This window comes from Thalassophryne amazonica, chromosome 14, assembly GCF_902500255.1.
Source record: "Thalassophryne amazonica chromosome 14, fThaAma1.1, whole genome shotgun sequence".
Classification (NCBI taxonomy): domain Eukaryota; kingdom Metazoa; phylum Chordata; class Actinopteri; order Batrachoidiformes; family Batrachoididae; genus Thalassophryne; species Thalassophryne amazonica.
The window spans coordinates 66,061,508-66,080,744 of NC_047116.1; the positions used below are offsets into that span (position 1 = coordinate 66,061,508).

At 42.5% G+C, this 19,237-nt stretch overlaps 1 protein-coding gene across 1 annotated transcript in view; it reads right to left on the reverse strand.

Annotated features, from left to right (window-relative positions):
* fer1l6 (fer-1 like family member 6) overlaps nt 1-19,237 on the reverse strand; it is a 656,531-nt gene that overhangs the window by 204,147 nt on the left and 433,147 nt on the right. Inside the window, exons 26-28 of the mRNA XM_034186126.1 lie at nt 15,606-15,668; nt 5,840-5,938; nt 5,473-5,698 (exon numbers count right to left, since the gene is read on the reverse strand). Coding sequence (XP_034042017.1) covers nt 5,473-5,698; nt 5,840-5,938; nt 15,606-15,668 — 388 coding nt within the window. The remainder of the gene's footprint in view (nt 1-5,472; nt 5,699-5,839; nt 5,939-15,605; nt 15,669-19,237) is intronic.

The window sequence follows — 19,237 nt, forward strand, 5'->3', positions numbered from 1 at the left end:
AAAATGAGAATTGATTTAATATCAGCAAATTGATCTTTTCAACCTAGGACTTCAGAGCACCAAAGTTTGGTGTTACCACATTCGGTATGCCAGAACATTCAAACACAATGGTCTAAGTTTTGCCATCATTCAGGTAAAGAAAGTTTTGGGACAGCCACTGCTTTACATCATGAATGCAATTAAATAATGATGACAATGCATCACTCCAATTAGTCCTCATAGGCAGACAGATTTGCAGATCATCCGCATAGCAATGAAAGGACAGGTTGTACTGAGCTATAATTGACCCCAATGGCAAAATGTACAAAGAAAATAGAATAGACCCAAGAATAGAACCATGTGGCACTTCACAACACAGAGGAGCAGTTGATGAGGAGAGGTCACCAGTTATAATAGAAAAACTACTTTCATCTAAATACGATCTAAGCCACTTCAGTACAGTACCCTGAATGCCAATAAGATGTTCCAACTGGGAAACAAGTACTGTGTCATCCACAGTATCAAAAGATACTGTGAGGACCAACAGAACCAGAACAGCAGGATTCCCTACATCCACCATCCAATGAGTGATGTCATTATAAACTTTTAAAAGTGCCAACTCAGTGCTGTGTCACGATCTAAATCCAGATTGGAATTCTTCAAAGATGTGATTGTCTTCTAATAATGACTGTAACTGTATAAAGACAACCTCTTCTAAAACCTTAAACAGAAACTGCAGATGTGACACAGGTCTAAAACTGGATAAAACTGATGAGTCAAGCTGAGGTTTTTTAAAGAAGGGTTGAACAACAGCATTTTTAAAAGCAGTTGGAACAGACCGAAAGCTAAGACACGTGTTGATCAAAGTTAGGAGACCTGCCCCAACAGTATTAAAAACCTCCTTCAGCACCTTTGGTGGAACAACATCCAAAGAACAACCTGTAGGTTTTGTGTATTTCACTACTTCACCAAGGGCTGAAAAAGAAACGGGCTGAAGCTGCTCGAGCACAGCAGAATGTGCACGAGTAACAGGCAATTCAGCATTATAATTCTGATCAGCATTCTGTCTGACTGATGATACTTTGTCAATAAAAAACTGAAGAAACTCCTCACAGGTTGTGGCTGTACCATCCATCAACACAGAGGTACATGGATTCACAACTGAATTGATAGTCTGAAACTGGGACAATGACAACTGCTAGAAATAATATGAGACAGATATTGCGCTTCTGCCTCCTTCACAGCCTTCTGATAGTCAGTTAAACTGTCCCTCAGAATACCCAGAGATGCTTCAAGGTTGGCTGTAGAATCAGCCAAAATAACCCAAGCACTGACGATATTTAGCATCCCAACAGGAGGACCCAACTTTGATTAAATCTGGATTTAGCATGCCTTGAGTTCAGCTTTTATCTTTCAATGTTTAATATTTTATTTTTCCAGGTCCAAAATACTTTCAACAGCATTTATCATAAATATCTTTAAAGTACAGATAAGTACTTTTGCGGCAAAGGCGATTGCTCTAAGACTGCAAGGGAAGCTCAGCTTCCCCTAAAATGTCAAAAAATAAGTGATCAAATATATACTGTTGTGTGTACATGTCATTGAATATGTGCTACAATGCGCTCAACGTTTGTTCAGAATCAGCTTCTTATCACTGGTAACGACGCGGCTTTCCTCTCACTCATTCCGGCAGCTTCACAGTCAATCAATCAATCAATTTTATTTATATAGCGCCAAATCACAACAAACAGTTGCCCCAAGGCGCTTTATATTGTAAGGCAAGGCCATACAATAATTACGTAAAAACCGCAATGGTCAAAACGACCCCCTGTGAGCAAGCACTTGGCGACAGTGGGAAGGAAAAACTCCCTTTTAACAGGAAGAAACCTCCAGCAGAACCAGGCTCAGGGAGGGGCAGTCTTCTGCTGGGACTGGTTGGGGCTGAGGGAGAGAACCAGGAAAAAGACATGCTGTGGAGGGGAGCAGAGATCAATCACTAATGATTAAATGCAGAGTGGTGCATACAGAGCAAAAAGAGAAAGAAACACTTAGTGCATCATTGGAACCCCCCAGCAGTCTACGTCTATAGCAGCATAACTAAGGGATGGTTCAGGGTCACCTGATCCAGCCCTAACTATAAGCTTTAGCAAAAAGGAAAGTTTTAAGCCTAATCTTAAAAGTAGAGAGGGTGTCTGTCTCCCTGATCCGAATTGGGAGCTGGTTCCACAGGAGAGGAGTCTGAAAGCTGAAGGCTCTGCCTCCCATTCTACTCTTACAAACCCTAGGAACTACAAGTAAGCCTGCAGTCTGAGAGCGAAGCGCTCTATTGGGGTGATATGGTACTATGAGGTCCCTAAGATAAGATGGGACCTGATTATTCAAAACCTTATAAGTAAGAAGAAGAATTTTAAATTCTATTCTAGAATTAACAGGAAGCCAATGAAGAGAGGCCAATATGGGTGAGATATGCTCTCTCCTTCTAGTCCCCGCTAGTACAGTGCTTTAAACAGTGTGGATGCTGAGCGTCCACAGAGTTCAATAGCGAAGCAAAGAGTGCAGCGAAACGAGATGAGTCATTGGATAAATGCTGGGTTTGTCCCGCCCATCGGACGCTCAGCGTCTCTGGGGGGCTACGGGGCAGTGGGCTGGCCTCGGCTGGCCCGGACGCTAAGCTTCTGCATGATGATTGGATGATCTGTCTGAGGCTGAATCCCTTTTTGATTGACAGTGAAATGAGCGAATCAGCGATCTTTTGGTGTAAACATCCGTGGGAGCATTTTTTAATTTTCATTCTGTTCTGAGTTGAACCGGAGACTTTCCTAATCCACTTAGCGGCATTTTCTTTGTTAAAAACGACTAAGGACAAATCAAACTTTTATTTCTGGTGGTTTTTTTTGTAGCTGCTTGTGTTTGGAGACTGACGTCTATCACTCTGTCTGACTTCTATCGCAGTTTCTGTCCCTACCGAGCAGCGGGTGCTGCTGAGCTCCTCCACCATCACAAAGCACTCAAAGGCGGACACACTTCACACTAGCCTCGCGCCAGTCCCAGCTAGCGAGTTAGCTAGGTAGCAAGCTGCACATAATGGCAGACAATTTGAATGTTGTGGACCGGATTTTGGCGAAGCCATTTGATAGTCTTCCTTACGAAGAAAAACTTAAACAGCAGGGCCGATCAACTCCTCAGATTAATTTGGTGCAAAAGGTGGGGAAAAGTAACAGGTCTTTTCAGCTGTCCTGGTATGACAAAGTGAGCTGGCTGACTGGAAGTGCTGTAACAAATAAAATGTACTGTTGGCCATGCCTCTTGATGAAACCATCTCAGGGATGTGTTGTCTGGTCAAAAGTGGGTTTTGGGGATCTGTCCAACTTTGACAGGGCATACAAAAGGCATGAAAAAAGCAATGAACATGTGAGTGCATGTGCAAGGTTAAGTTGCCTGGGCAGAGTCAGGGTTGAGCATGCAATCAATGAAGGCGCTCGCATTCAAGTGGCAAAACATAATGAAGCAGTTAAAACAGAGCTTTTCTAAACCGCCTTATTGATGTGACTTCCTTGCTTGGCCGTCAGGAGCTGTCATTTAGGGGGCATGATGAGAGTGTTGAATCATCCAACAAGGGGAATTACAGGGAGTTTAATGAAACATTAGTTAAATATGACTCTGTCCTGGCCACACAATTCCAGTCATCAGCTGTGTTTTCTGGTATGTCCCATGCAATCCAAAATGACTTGATCTCTGCTCTTTCAGCCACTGTTTCTGATGAGATCAAGGATGAAATCCAGGATGCTCCCTTTTTTGCATGGCAGGTGGATGAAACAACTGATATAGCTTGCCATGCTCAACTCTCTGTCATTGTTCGCTATGTGGATAGGGTAGCTAAAAATCAGGAGTGCTTTACTGGATTTTTTTATGTTTCTGGGGGAAGAGATGCTCAGTCTGTTTTTGAAGTCTTGAATGAGAACATGCAGGGCTACAATTTCAGGGAGAAACTTGTGGTGCAAACCTATGATGGGGCTGCTGTCATGGCTTCAGCTCTCAATGGTTTGCAGGTCAAAGTTAAAGCAATAGCCCCCAGTGGAATGTTTGTGCATTGCTATGCACACAGACTGAAATCGGTTCTGTCTCAGGGGGCTAAATGCTTATCTGAGTGCAGAATATTTTTTGCATCACTCTCTGGGTTTGCCACATTTTTCTCAAAATCCACAAAGAGGATGTCTTTTCTTGAGTCTGCAGGCTGCTCAAGGTTGCCCAGAAATGCTCCTACTCGATGGAATTTCACATCACGGATAGTGAGCACTGTGGCAAACAATTATGATGCCCTCCTGCAAACTTTTGAGATGATCATTGCAGATAAGTGCATGGATGATGACACATTAGACTGTGCCAAAGGCCTTCTGATGAAACTGGAGGATTTTGAGTTTGTGTTCATGTTGTACACATATGAACAAATCTTCTCTGAGACTGATGTGGTGTTTGACATTGTCCAGCAGAGAGCTATGGATGTTCTGTACTGCAAGAAAAGAATTGAGTCTCTTCTTGCTTTTGTCAAAGAGAAGAGGTCAGAGGGGGCTTTCCAAGCTGTTTATGCCAAAGCAGCAGATCTCACATCAGACCCACAAACTGAGCCCATGAGAAAACACTGTCTGTCACAACTACAGGATCCCAAGGAGCGCTACAGAAATCTGTACATGGCCATCCTAGACAATCTCACAGAGCAGCTACCTCGGCGTTTTGCAAATCTGGAAAGTCTGCGCTTCTTGGAATTGGTCAATCCAGGGAAATTTGATGAGATAAGACAAGTGTTTCCAGAGGAGGCATTTCAGAGTGTCCTGAAAAGTTTTGGGCAGTTCTTTGATTCAGGGAGACTGAGGTCTGAACTTCAAGTCCTATATTCAAACCAGGACTTGCAGGGCAACAGGGGAAAGCTATGTGATTTCTTGCTGTTTCTGAAAGACATGGAGTTGGACAGTGCAATGCCTCAGGTGTACAAACTATTGCCATTAGTGGCAACGATTGGAGCTACATCTGCAGGTGTAGAGAGGAGCTTCTCCTGTTTAAAGCGGCTCAAGTCTTACACCCGCAACACCATGGGCCAAGGCCGTTTAAGCAGCCTAGATCTGCTGGCCATTGAGAGGACACTAGTCAAGTCCCTGGAAAAGACGCCTTGTTGGTACGACAGGGTCACAGATCATTTTCTTGAAAAGGAACGAAGGGTAGAATTTACGTATAAATAAACCGACACATTTTATGATGTAGGCCGAAATTGAGCTTCCCCTCCTTGAAAGACCAGCATCCGCCACTGTTTTGCGGTCCCAGAGTGTGTATCTGGTTTGTCAGATATTTTCAGTGTCAGCAATTAAACCAAGCAAGTTCTAAGATTATGTTTTTACAAAAACAAGTTGCAGATGCATTTTTAACCATTTATGATAATTAAGCAAACTATGTTTTTTGTTAAATTAGTTTAACATGCACTTTTAAATCGTCAGATATTACCACCACTGCCCAGCAGTTCAGCTGAGGTTGAGGGCTGAGGGTCGTGTGGGATTTTGGGTGGTATTTGGGTCTGTACAGGAGCAGGTAGGACAGGGGGCGGCGTATAATTGAAGGCTTTGAGGTTGTTGATGATGTGGTTTCCAACCAGCGTGCTACGTCCAAAGGCCCGCCAATCAACAACTGTGATATTGAGAGGAGGATGGAGGTACTCCTTTTCTGGTAACTCCTGCAACACATCAAACAAACAATCCACAGCTGCAGGGGTTCTGTGACAAAGCCCTCCTGAAAGTCCAAGAAAAAGAAAAGAAAAAAACAAACAAACAAACAAGATGTTTTGCTTATTTTGCCAGTGTTGTAGTGATTGTACCAGGTCCATGACATCAACCAGCACGCTGAAGTTTGGATTAGACTTGTACTTCTGAATGACAGAGGAACGCAATGTCTTACCAGCACATTCAATGAAGACCTACAAGGGGGGGGGGAGAGAAAGAGAGAGATTTGTTTTTAACCACATTTTTCAGTTCTGACATTGTTTTTTACTAAAAAAAACATTTAAGCAAAAGGCGTCTCTTTCATTCGATGCAAAGCAGCTTGTCTGTTGCCACAAATGTTTACATCGTACAACCCCAATTTCAATGAAGTTGTGACGTGTAAAATCCTTGAATCCTAAAAAATAAAGTCTGAAGGATTTTATTTTGAGTAAATGCTTCAGGGGAGCATTAGCATGGCAAAACCTTTCAGCTTCTGGGGGGGGGGGGGGGCACCCCCCAGACCCCCCGCCTGTTTAAGCATTTTTATTATTTTGCCTTTCATCTTCCTCCATAAGATGAAAGATATTCCCCACCTTTTTAAGCATTTTTTCTTTTTTTGCTTTCCAGCTGACCCCCCAATTACAGCCCTCTTAACCCCCTGCCACTTTAAGCACTTTTTAATGTAGATGGAAATTAATATTCAAAGTGTTCAGCTAGTTGACAGTAGGGTTGTACAATATGGCCAAATTATTGTATCTCAATACTGTCAAATAAATTGTCTTGTTAATGTCACTTATATACATGCTGTCCATATTCTTCAGCCACTTAGGTGGGTAGGGAGAGTTCCCATGCGATAAAAAAGCTTTTCAACCAACCATCCTTGGTTCTCAAAACCAGGCACCTCTCTTTTTTCTTTCTTTTATTTTTTTTAAAGATATTTAGGTGTACCTTAGTAAACACTAATAGAGTTCCAGCATGTCATAGGTAGTAAAGGCACTGCGCTGCAGTGGTTTGAATCATATTTATCTAATAGATTACAATTTGTTCATGTAAATGGGGATTCTTCTTCACAGACTAAGGTTAATTATGGAGTTCCACAAGGTTCTGTGCTAGGACCAATTTTATTCACTTTATACATGCTTCTCCCTTAGGCAGTATTATTAGACAGCATTGCTTAAATTTTCATTGTTACGCAGATGATACCCAGCTTTATCTATCCATGAAGCCAGAGGACACACACCAATTAGTTAAACTGCAGGAATGTCTTACAGACATAAAGACATGGATGACTTCTAATTTCCTGCTTTTAAATTCAGATAAAACTGAAGTTATTGTACTTGGCCCCACAAATCTTAGAAACATGGTGTCTAACCAGATCCTTACTCTGGATGGCATTACCCTGACCTCCAGTAATACTGTGAGAAATCTTGGAGTCATTTTTGATCAGGATATGTCCTTCAATGCGCATATTAAGCAAATCTGTAGGACTGCTTTTTTACATTTGCGCAATATCTCTAAAATTAGAAAGGTCTTGTCTCAGAGTGATGCTGAAAAACTAATTCATGCATTTATTTCCTCTAGGCTGGACTATTGTAATTCATTATCAGGTTGTCCTAAAAGTTCCCTGAAAAGCCTTCAGTTAATTCAAAATGCTGCAGCTAGAGTACTGACGGGGACTAGAAGGAGAGAGCATATTTCACCCATATTGGCCTCTCTTCATTGGCTTCCTGTTAATTCTAGAATAGAATTCAAAATTCTTCTTCTTACTTATAAGGTTCTGAATAACCAGGTCCCATCTTATCTTAGGGACCTCTTAGTACCATATCACCCCAATAGAGCGCTTCGCTCTCAGACTGCAGGCTTACTTGTAGTTCCTAGGGTTTTTAAGAGTAGAATGGGAGGCAGACCCTTCAGCTTTCAGGCTCCTCTCCTGTGGAACCAGCTCCCAATTCGGATCAGGGAGACAGACACCCTCTCTACTTTTAAGATTAGGCTTAAAACTTTCCTTTTTGCTAAAGCTTATAGTTAGGGCTGGATCAGGTGACCCTGAACCATCCCTTAGTTATGCTGCTATAGACTTAGACTGCTGGGGGTTCCCATGATGCACTGAGTGTTTCTTTCTCTTTTTGCTCTGTATGCACCACTCTGCATTTAATCATTAGTGATTGATCTCTGCTGTCTTCCACAGCATGTCTTTTTCCTGATTCTCTCCCCTCAGCCCCAACCAGTCCCAGCAGAAGACTGCCCCTCCCTGAGCCTGGTTCTGCTGGAGGTTTCTTCCTGTTAAAAGGGAGTTTTTCCTTCCCACTGTCACCAAGTGCTTGCTCACAGGGGGTTGTTTTGACCGTTGTTAATTATTGTATGGCTTTTGCCTTGCAATATAAAGCGCCTTGGGGCAACTGTTGTTGTGATTTGGCGCTATATAAATAAAATTGATTTGATTTGATTTGGGTGAGGAACTGCTCAAAAGGAAGGTTACGATGTTTGGGGTTGTGACTACATATATTTATTTGATGGAAATCTAATCAAATGAGTCAGTTTTTTTGAGTGTAGGAGACCACAGTTGCTTTAAAGGGAAAAATGTCCTGCTGCTCAGCTCCATGGACAAAGATGCTGCCCTGAGCAGCAGAGAAAACAAAATAACACAAATGGTGCTGGACTGACAAAGGAAGGGGTGGACAACCTGACAAAGTCACAGCTACATACAGCTGTCAATGCATGTGTGCCCACTGGCCTCTTGACATCTTCACCTGTTGGCCCTTGTCATCTTTACCCGTTGGCCCCTTGTCATCTTCTTCCACATCATTGATATGAGTGCATACAATGCATTTGTGATATGGTGTGAAATGAACAAGGACTGGAACGAAAGAGGATTTTCGTGGAGCAACTTGATAACACACTGGTGAAACCACAGAATGAGAGAAGATGGTGTCTTCCAAGAGCATCAACAGCTGCTGCAGCTATTGTGAAGGACATAAAGACAGACAAACGCTCCAACTCCTCTGATTGTACAAACTATGGGCAAGCAACGTATCAGGTGAAAGGTTTGTCCCACTTGAAATGATTCTAAGACCAGCATGACCTGTTTGCTATGCAAGGAATATGTCTGCAAGGACCATGCACACACACTCTCACATCCTGTGTAAAGTAGTGCAGACTAGAAGCTTGACATGGGCATAAAGAACTGTTCCATGCCCTGACAATCTGACTGATGTCATTATGATTTTCCGTTTCACAAATGGGTGAATTTTCAAACATATAAACCCCCTCATACACACCAGAAAAACCAACAACAACAAAAATGTTTAAGTCTGCCACTGCCAGTCCGAAGCCCGGATAACAAAAGAGGACAGGCGAGTGAGACTTTATAGTGACTAACCACAAATATGTTACAAAAAATGGGTATAAAAAAAAAACAAGGAAATAAATATGTTATAAATATGGATTAAGACACCTACAAATGTGACGAGAATTTTAGTAGCATCATTCAGATGCCAACTTCATTGCATGGGCACAGAGTTACGGAATTGTAGAATCATAAATCAGGCTTTAGGGTTTTAAATATGTAATCACCAACATCATTCAATATGGTTCATTTTGTGAGAGTCATGAATGTGCACCCCAAATTACAAAAGATTTGGATGAAACATTTTCAAGATACACTAACTCTAAAACTGAAGGTATGACCTGATGGTGGCACTGCAGGAAAGGTCATATCATCACCAAAACCAATAGGATTCGTACTCTTGTGTTCATTAATGTTGTCAGAAAATTTGAGAAGATTTGGATAAAAACTTTTCAAGATAAACTAATTCTAACTTAAACGTTTTGCCTGATGGTGGTGTTAGAGGATAGGACAAGGTTTGATTATCAAGAGGTTATTTATGTATTCAACACACAAATAATGTGCCTGACTCAAAAACTCGGTCAACAATTTTCTGTAAATCATTTTCTGGAGGCAAATACCCCTGTGGTCATATTGACCCCAGGGTAAAATGTGTTAGCAATATTTGAGGATAATATTAGGGTTAAAATTAGAAAAGAGTTTCTTCTTGGTGCAGGAAGTGCCTGACACAAAATTGCATCAAAACAGGCGAATATGGGACAACTTCTTCATGTGGAATTGGTCTCCCCAACACGTTCACGCATGGTGGCCAACCGTCAGCTGAATGCCATTCATAGTGGTGACAAAAACATGGCCATAAATCTCCAACAGTCCGCACACACATCTCACACAAGCCACTGACGTCAAGCACGGCACACACGCAAAAGTGGAGTGAAACTGGTGTGGCCTTTGCAGATGCAAGAATTTGCACACAAATGCCAAGTGGAACTTTCACAGATGTTGCGTGCCACAGACGTGGCTGAAATGATAGGTATAGTGCTCAGTGGCTGTCAACTATTATATTAGCTATTATGTGAAATAGCTTGTGAAAATTCCCCAGACCTTAGGTAGAAAAGCACTATAAATAATAATAAAATAAAATAACTATCAATTAAAAAAACCAACAACAACAAGAAAAGTGTGGACAGCCACTCACAGGCTTGCATAATGAACTCCAGGAGCTGTGTCTCCCCAATATTATTGTCCCTGTTTCTACTGCCCTCTCCTCCCAGGAATCACCATACAATCCTCCAGTGGATGCATTTGTGAAAAAGAAATAATTGTCTTCATGTGACAGCATGTTTGCTATTGTGTTCATCACTGTGGGAATGCACTGTGAAATGTCCTAACTGCCTAACTGTTGTCAGGACTGGTGGTGGCTTGACACAAGAAACGGGAGGAGACCAATGCAGACCCACAGGCATGGTTGGCTTAGATTGATAAAAAGTCTTATCTGAAGACCAGGCATAGGGTTCAGTACACAGGTAGTCAACTTACAGGCAGAAGGTATTAGACATGGTGCAGGCTGGGTCAAGGTCGAGAAAGGAGCAAAGTTCATACAAACGGCGTTGAGGAATAATACAGGCAAAACAGAGGCAGAGTAAAAAAAACAGGCTGAGTACAGAGCAACACCAAGGTGGAGGTCAGAGTTCACAAGCCACAAGCAAGGTCAAAAACACTGAAAAGCAAACAGGACGAGAACAAAAGGCGAGAAAGTGAAAAGAGTCAATAATTGGGCAGTGCGCTGTGGAACCGTGAGGTTTTAATTAGGAGTAAAGTAATCGGTGATGTGAAGCAGGTGTGTGGAAGGTTATGGAAAGAGGTGTGGTTTAGTGAATAAAGAAGAGGGAAGAAAGGCAAGAGAGTGCGGGAGGGGGAAAACAAAGCGGTACAAAGAAAGACGTGTTCATATAATTAATGTGAGCAAAACAAAAGGGGCAAACCTAAGAACTAACGCGACAAGTCAAAAAAGGGGGAAAACAAGAAAACTAATTATTATAACTAAAACTAGAATGGAACTGTTACTGACTGGTACAGAAAAGTGAATAACAAAACAAAACAAAAATAGCAAAAATGGCAAAACAAACTATTGGTTAAACAGAGAATAAGTGATGAACAGAAAATAAAACCAGTGACGACTGAATAAAGCAATAAACGACAAATGGAACATAAAATGATGAGCAACACTGAAGCTTAATAATAACAAAAACCTGTGACTAAGCATAATACAACAAATGTGATTAACAGAACAAAACTAAGACTAACATAACTTAAAGGACCATGCGTGAACAAATACAATAACCAACTATAGAATATAAAAGCAAAACAAAATGATATGATAAAGAATGAAACCATTGACTAAATAGTAAACAAAGCAAAGCATTAAACAGGACCAAATTGAGACTAACATGATAAAGTATACACATATGAAAACAAAAACCAGAAACCATAGAGGAATTAAGCTGAGAGTCTAGACCTAAAAGGGGATCGATCTGGATCCCAACAGACACGTCCGCCAGGAGCCGGGGCAGAGCATGACAACTGCAGCCTTGAGACAAAACATTTTTTTGTGGGAATTCGTATCTCCACTGCTGGTTCCCAGATGAAGTCATTTTCAGATAGATACCAGTATCAGTTTGGGTAGATGAGCTTATGAGAACTTGCGCACTTCACACACACACACACACACATGCTCAGACACTTGCTGTATGCTGTTTGTTAGTGTGTACAAAGTGCTTTGTATAATAAAACTGTTAATTTTGACAACCAGTCAACCTCCTGACTCTTCCTTCCATAGACAGCTAGAGACTGCTTGGTCCAAAAGTTTGAAATTTTGCCTCCACACATTCAAGGATCTGCTCGAAGCCTACTCAATGCATGTGTAGGCTCCATGATCCTCTGGAAGTGCTTAGATAAAATTAAAATAAAAGAATGAAGACAATGCACTGCATGCACAGGGGTTGTCAGCAGCTCGGCAGCATAAAATTTTTGTTCCACTGCTGTCCTTAGAAAAAAAATGAATACATAAATAAAATTAAAAAAAGAGAAAACACAATAAATCTGGTTTGTGTGGCTCCTCCATGGCCACACAGCATGTGTCCAGTAGGATGACATGTGTGCACAGGCCAGACTGTACGTTCACAGATGGGCCAATGCATAAAATTTAGTTTCATTGGATGACACGGCTCCTCAGTGGCCACACAGGACATGTCATCCTGCTGACATAGGGGGCAGCAGTGTCGCAGACTGAACAGTCCGCCCATAAAAATCGGTCCGCCTTTTGCATCTGTGCATGCATAATTTCGGACCACAGCAGCATGTCTGAGACAGAGTCTCTTCACCCAAAGCAATCAAATGGATTAATGGGATTATTAACCATCAGATGATAAAGGTAAAACCTCTTAAATCATTCTAAATTCAGTTTTAAACAGAAATGAGGTTGCTTTAAGCAGAAACAAGGCGAAATCCGTGACACTTTGAAATGTCTGACGCATAGTGAACGCATCACCTAGAACAGTGATTCTCAACCGGGGTGCCGCGGCAACCTAGGGTGCCGTGATCGATCGTCAGGGGTGCCGTGGGCAATTATCACATATCACCATTATCGGGTGTATGTGCTGTAATAGTGTGGCAGATGATGTAATGCTCTTTTATTCCAGTAGATGGCAGCAAAGCACTGTACTATAGCATAATAGACATACTTGCGCAGATAGCGTTGTGTGTCTCCATGGTTATGGGTTGCTGACTACAGCATGAATCTCAGCTGCTCACGGAGCATAGCTCCTCTGGGGAAGGAGAAACCGCGTTGGCTGTGGAGCTGTGCAGGGAAGGCGGCCTGACCTCCGTTGATGTCACTGTGGTCAGACTTGGGCCTTCTCGCTCACAACTGGGTTCGCTGAAGGCAGCCTCTGCGCTCCGTGAATATTAGAGTGGCAGATTATTGTGAATAAAAGTGTCGACACGTCTAAAAAAAACACTTGAGATTAGGGCTGTCACAATTATTACAATATTCGTCAATCGCGATTGTTTTTCATATTTGCGATTATTTTTCATATTCGCGATTACCGTGAATTATTTATTTTATCCACAAAGCATAAAACGACTCAGAATCTGATGTCATTGTGCTGCAGCCTCGCTCTTGTCTTAAGGCGGGACAATAACATGGAGGCTGAAGAGCGATCCGTCCTGCCATTGGATAAGACGGCCAATTAAAACAGTGGCTGTCTTCTTCAAAAGCCATCTAAAATGCGGAGCTGTCGGTGTGTGTGTGTCTGTGTGTGTGTGCGCGCGCGCACGCGAAGTCAACAGGCTGCAGACTGTGAGGGAGGGGGTGCGTGAGGGAGATTCCTGAATGCAGGCGTGACACGTTACAGTCTGAGAACCATCAGTGCTCAGCGAGCTCAGAGCAGAGAGAGGATTTTAACCCGAGTGAACATGTTAACAAAACAAACCCAAAACGTGAAGCTGCTTTTACTTCTCTCTGAACTTTCTCTAAAGGTGTGATTCTGCCGTTACCGTCCTGTTCACACCATGTGTGCGTTGTACGCTGAATTTATGAGATCATGAGATGAAATAAACGGTCAAATAGCTTTAAAAACATATTTAAAAAATGAGAATATATGAATGAAATGAGCCACAAAAAAAAAAAAAAAAAAACCCTGACATGGAGAAGCTGTGGTGATGTTCAGATGCACAGATCACAAAAAGCAGGTGAGAACTCTGAACTTTAACAGCTGTTACTTTCCAAAGGTATTTATTTGTTCAATATGGGCTTAATGCAGTGTTTAAGCACAAAACGTGAATGATGAGGAGAAACAATTTCAGAAATGCAACAGAAACAACCACAATTCAGAAGTAGTTGGGACTGTATGTAAAATGAAGATAAAAATAAAAATGTTGCACCATTCCCAGTTTCTCCACTCACAGAAGCCAAACGTTCTTCCAGAGTTGTGTAATTATACTACAATAGTAGAATATAAAGAAGGGAAAAAAAAGAAAAAAAATAGACAATATATTTGTCAATCGCAATTATTTGTCTGACAATTAATCGTCTCCAGAAATTCCTAATCGTGACAGCCCTACTTGAGATCTGAGCGCAAAATGCTTGAGGATTTTCGAAATGCGGTGTTTTCTGTATCAATTTTCTATTGCGATAATTGGGTTTTGCGCAAAACCAGAGGTACTAGAATTATAATATTATTTTGGGTGGTGGTGTGCCGCAGGATTTTGTAAATATAAAAAGGGTGCCGCGGCTCAAAAAAAGTTGAAAATCACTGACCTAGAAGTTCGTTTAGCTCGTCTTTCATGATGAAGTAATGCTAAATTTATGTGAAATTGATTGTTGTACAAAAGCTTCATATATCTGTCACTGAGATAGATTTTGACTGGAGCGCGGTTTGAAGCAGAAATGAGGTGTTAATCCGTGAACTGCGTCATCAGGGGGAGCAATTTTTAGGGGGACCGTTTGGTCTGCGACACCAGCCCGGCTGAAGAGGCGAATGGCTGGAGACTGCTGGACTCACTTGGTCACTTCTGGAAGCGCTGTTCCTCTCCGATCATATAAAAGGAAACGTGTATCAACCCCTCACAAGTTGACTCACGTTGCACACATTCTGAGGCACAGAGACGACATGGAGAGGGGTACAAGATGCCCACGTGACTATCTGGCGAGGACGTTTGTCGTGCAAATTTTTTGGCCTCTTCAAAGATCAAGTTACACGCAGGCACTGCCTTGCAACTCAGTAGAGGGGATGGCGAAGAGCTGTGAACATCGCCTGAATTAACTCGTGGATGCTGTTTGCAAGCTCTTGCAGCCCAGTGAGATACAACCACAAGCCGGACACAGAGAGAACACAGCTGTTGAAGCAACATGGAGGGATTTTCAAAGAGAAACACTAGGAAATGGACCAAGGCAAGAGGATAAACATTTTTAAAAGGGCACATGATCATCAGAGCAGCTACTGTAGGCGATTGCAAGCTCTGGGATCAGTGGACAACAGAAATGTTTACAAACCAGGGAACACTGGGATGACACATGAACTAATCAAAACCCATGACCAATGAAAGGACATGAAATTGATATGGGGAGCCAGAAGAGATCACAGACTACCCAAGCAGTTTGCACACATCTGACCGAAAAGTGAATGTGCCAGAGAGAGGTACATGAAATGAAACCACGAGTGTTCTGAGTGCAAAGCACGTAATCTGACTCACGAGAGGAACTGAACCAGTAAAATATTAAGAGAGTTAAATGGAAGGATAAAAGTGCAGGTCAAGAAAGACATACTCATATGGGCTCTTGACAAGGTGTAAACAAAAATAAAACAGAAGCTCCACATTAGGCAACAAAGCTGCAAACACACATCCAGAATACCATCTCAACCATCACAAAGTCTAATGTATTTCACTTTGTCATCAATGCAAACACATGGTCTTGTGCTTCACATGAATGATTTCAGCTCCAACATGCTGCATGTGTCAGACGCTGATCCACATACCTGTGGGCGATCCACAGACAAGAGCTGAACTTTCTTCAGTTCTCTCAGACCCCAGAACAGCACCTGGTGGTACAGTTAAGGTCAAATCTTTACATACACTGATCATGGAAAAACAACAACAATAATTTCCTACTGTGTTGGAAATTATTAATGTCATTAACCTTGGGATCTGTTACTAAATGTTTCAAATCTGCAGTGATTAAACCCTTACTCAAGAACTTCAACTTTTTGTCAACAGCGTGCAGAGCAAATTTATCAATGTGGGTTTTTAGGAAATCAGAACAGACAATGCCCAGCATGCCTTAACCCAGCCACTACACCCTGCTATTGATGTGGGCGCTATTACTAAGGTATTACCGAGATTTACAGAATTTGATAGTATCTCACTAGGCATTGGTACGGACAAAGTAATTTTGACAAGTATGAGCATGATCCGAATAAAACGAAGGAAGGAAAATTCTCATTGGCTAACTGACTGTCTTCACACTTTGTGATTGTAGAGAAGCTTGAATCTTTGACTGGACTGGGTTGCTTGACGCAAGGACGTTTCCCTTCAAATCGCAGAAGCTTCCTCAGCTAAAATTCTTGCTCTGGAAGTCTGACTTCTGTCTGACTCTTGTAGAGACGAATGAACAGAAGCCAACAAAAGCTGGAGTTTTAAACCTCACCAGACCCCTCCTACTGAGAGGCAGACTGCTATAGGCTAGTGACTAAACAATAGCTCTAATTAGCAACTATTGTGCTCTAGTTAGCACTCTCCTAATGACAGGGCAGCTGTCCCTCCTAATGATGGGATGGATGCCTTTCTTGATGGCTCCCTTGATGACTCTCCTGATGACGTGAATGACTCATTACCATGAACAAAAGACTAAAACTCCTTTGACCTGAGTACCCCATTGTAAACAGGAGATAAAGCGTGTCTCAGACCCCCTCCCCGGTTAAGGCTGGGTTTCAAACGTTTCACAAAGAATGCCTCCTTGACCCCTCTCTCAAACCATTTCTTCTCTCTGGCTAATATTTTAACTTCCTTGTCCTCAAACGTGTGGTTAGTTTCTTTAAGGTGGAGATGAACTGCAGACTGAGGTCCACTGGCACCCTCTCTGTGGTGCTGGTATAGTCTTTTGTGTAAAGGTTGCTTAGTCTCACCTATGTAGTGTTCGTTACAGTTTTCCTGACATCTGATTGAATACACTCCATTGCTGTTTGTAACTAGGGATCATGTCCTTAGGGTGAACTAATTTCTGTCTCAAGGTGTTAATCGGTTTAAAGTAAACTGGGATTTTGTGCTGTCTGAAGATCCTCTGTAGTTTTTCCCCTACTCCTGCTAAATAAGGGAGAGACACTCATCTTCTTCTTTTCTCCATCTCCTGTCTATCTGGTCTCTTTGTTGTCTGGGACTTCTGCACTTTGTCCAGGGACCATCGTGGGTACCCACATACTGTGAGGGCTTTCCGGACACGTTGTTGTTCTTTAGCCCTTCCCTCTGCAGTTGTGGGCACCTGTAGGGCTCTGTGTTGAAGTGTCCTGATCACCCCAAGCTTGCATTCAAGGGGGTGGTTTGAGCCAAAGAGCAGATATTGGTCAGTGTGAGTTGGTTTTCTGTAAACCCCTGTCTGGAGGTGCCTGTTCTCTCCAATTGTAACATCACAGTCCAAGAAGGCTAAATGGTTGTTTCTTGCATCCTCACGTGTGAACTTGATGTTGGCGTCCACCGAGTTGATGTGTTCTGTAAAGTCTTCAACTTCCTGTTGCTTGATTTTAACCCATGTGTCATCAACATATCTGAACCAGTGACTGGGAGAGATGCCCGTGAAAGATGTCAAGGCTGTCTTCTCCACTCTCTCCATGTACAGATTGGCCACAATGGGGGATACCGGAGACCCCATCACACAACCATGAATCTGCCTGTAGTAATTACCCCTAAACAGGAAATACATGGTGTTGAGACAGATCTCCAAGAGTTGGCAGATGTGGTCTTGTGTGAGTTTGGTCCTTTCAAGTAGAGACACATTCTCCAGCAGTCTCTGCCTCACAGCTGAGACGGCCTCAGCGGTGGGGATGCAGGTGAACAACGATGTCACATCAAATGACACCATAGTTTCATCTGCCTCCAGCTGTAGGTCTTTGATCTTGTTCACAAAATCTTCTGTGTTCTCCACATGGTGGTCTGAGTTACCCACTAGAGGAGCCAAAATCCACTTGAGGTGCTTGGCCAAATTGTACGTGATGGAATCTGTGCTACATACAATAGGCCTGAGTGGCACGTCGTGTTTGTGGATTTTGGGCAGTCCATAGATGCACGGAGTGGCGTCCCCAGGGTACAGTCTGTAGTATGTCTGCCTGTCGATGAGTCCCTCTTTCTCCAGGTTTTGGAGGTAGCTAATGATTTTCTTCTTATAGCCGCTCGTGGGGTCTCTCTTCAGACGTTTGTATGTATTGGAGTCACTGAGCAAGTTGTTGATCTTGGCCTCCCTTAACCCCCTCCCCTCCCCCCCCTCCCCTTAACCCCCTCCCAGATCCCCTCCCCTTAACCGGGGAGGGGGTCTGAGACATGCTTTATCCCCTGTTTACAATGGGGTACTCAGGTCAAAGGAGTTTCAGTCTTTTGTTCATGGTAATGAGTCATTCACGTCATCAGGAGAGTCATCAAGGGAGCCATCAAGAAAGGCATCCATCCCATCATTAGGAGGGACAGCTGCCCTGTCATTAGGAGAGTGCTAACTAGAACACAATAGTTGCTAATTAGAGCTATTGTTTAGTCACTAGCCTATAGCAGTCTGACTCTCAGTAGGAGGGGGTCTGGTTAGGTTTAAAACTCCAGCTTTTGTTGGCTTCTGTTCATTCGTCTCTACAAGAGTCAGACAGAAGTCAGACTTCCAGAGCAAGAATTTTAGCTGAGGAAGCGTCTGCGATTTGAAGCGAAACGTTCTCGCGTCAAGCAACCCAGTCCAGTCGAAGATTCAAGCTTCTCTACTATGGAAACCACCTGGACAACTGAGAGCCTACACAGAAACTCTGTGATTGGCCAGTCACACAAAGCGCCCGCCCCTCCCTGCACAGACACGTATGTCTGCAGCTTCTCTCACTCACACACACACATACACAGGATCTCTCTCTTCAGCTTGCCTCTTTTTCAGTTTGTATGATATTACTTAAAGTTGGTGAACTTGTTTTGTATGGAGCATTTGACAAGACAGAGCTGAAAATGGCTCATGTCGTGTTGCGTCACTGCCTCCACTCCAGTCAGGGTTTTATTTATTTATTTGTTTTTTTAACCGTTTGTTTGCTCTAAGTTTGGCTGGTGATATAAAGTCAACTGGAAAACTTTGCTCCTACTGAACGCGGTGCTTTTGAGAAGAATATGACATATTATTTCCCTTTTTGCCATCACTGGATGTTTGCATGAATCACCAGGTTTACACAGATCATTTAAAAATAGTCTTACAGACCACTTACACACATACACACATATAGTTGAACACACAAAGTAGCCTATATTAATATTTTTATTGAATATGGCTGAATGCAGTATCTGATACTTTCTCACTGCAGTTCATAAAACTAAACTTGTCAGTCGAACAACCGCTCTCACTCCCTCACACAGTCACTCAGTCACACACACATGCACACAG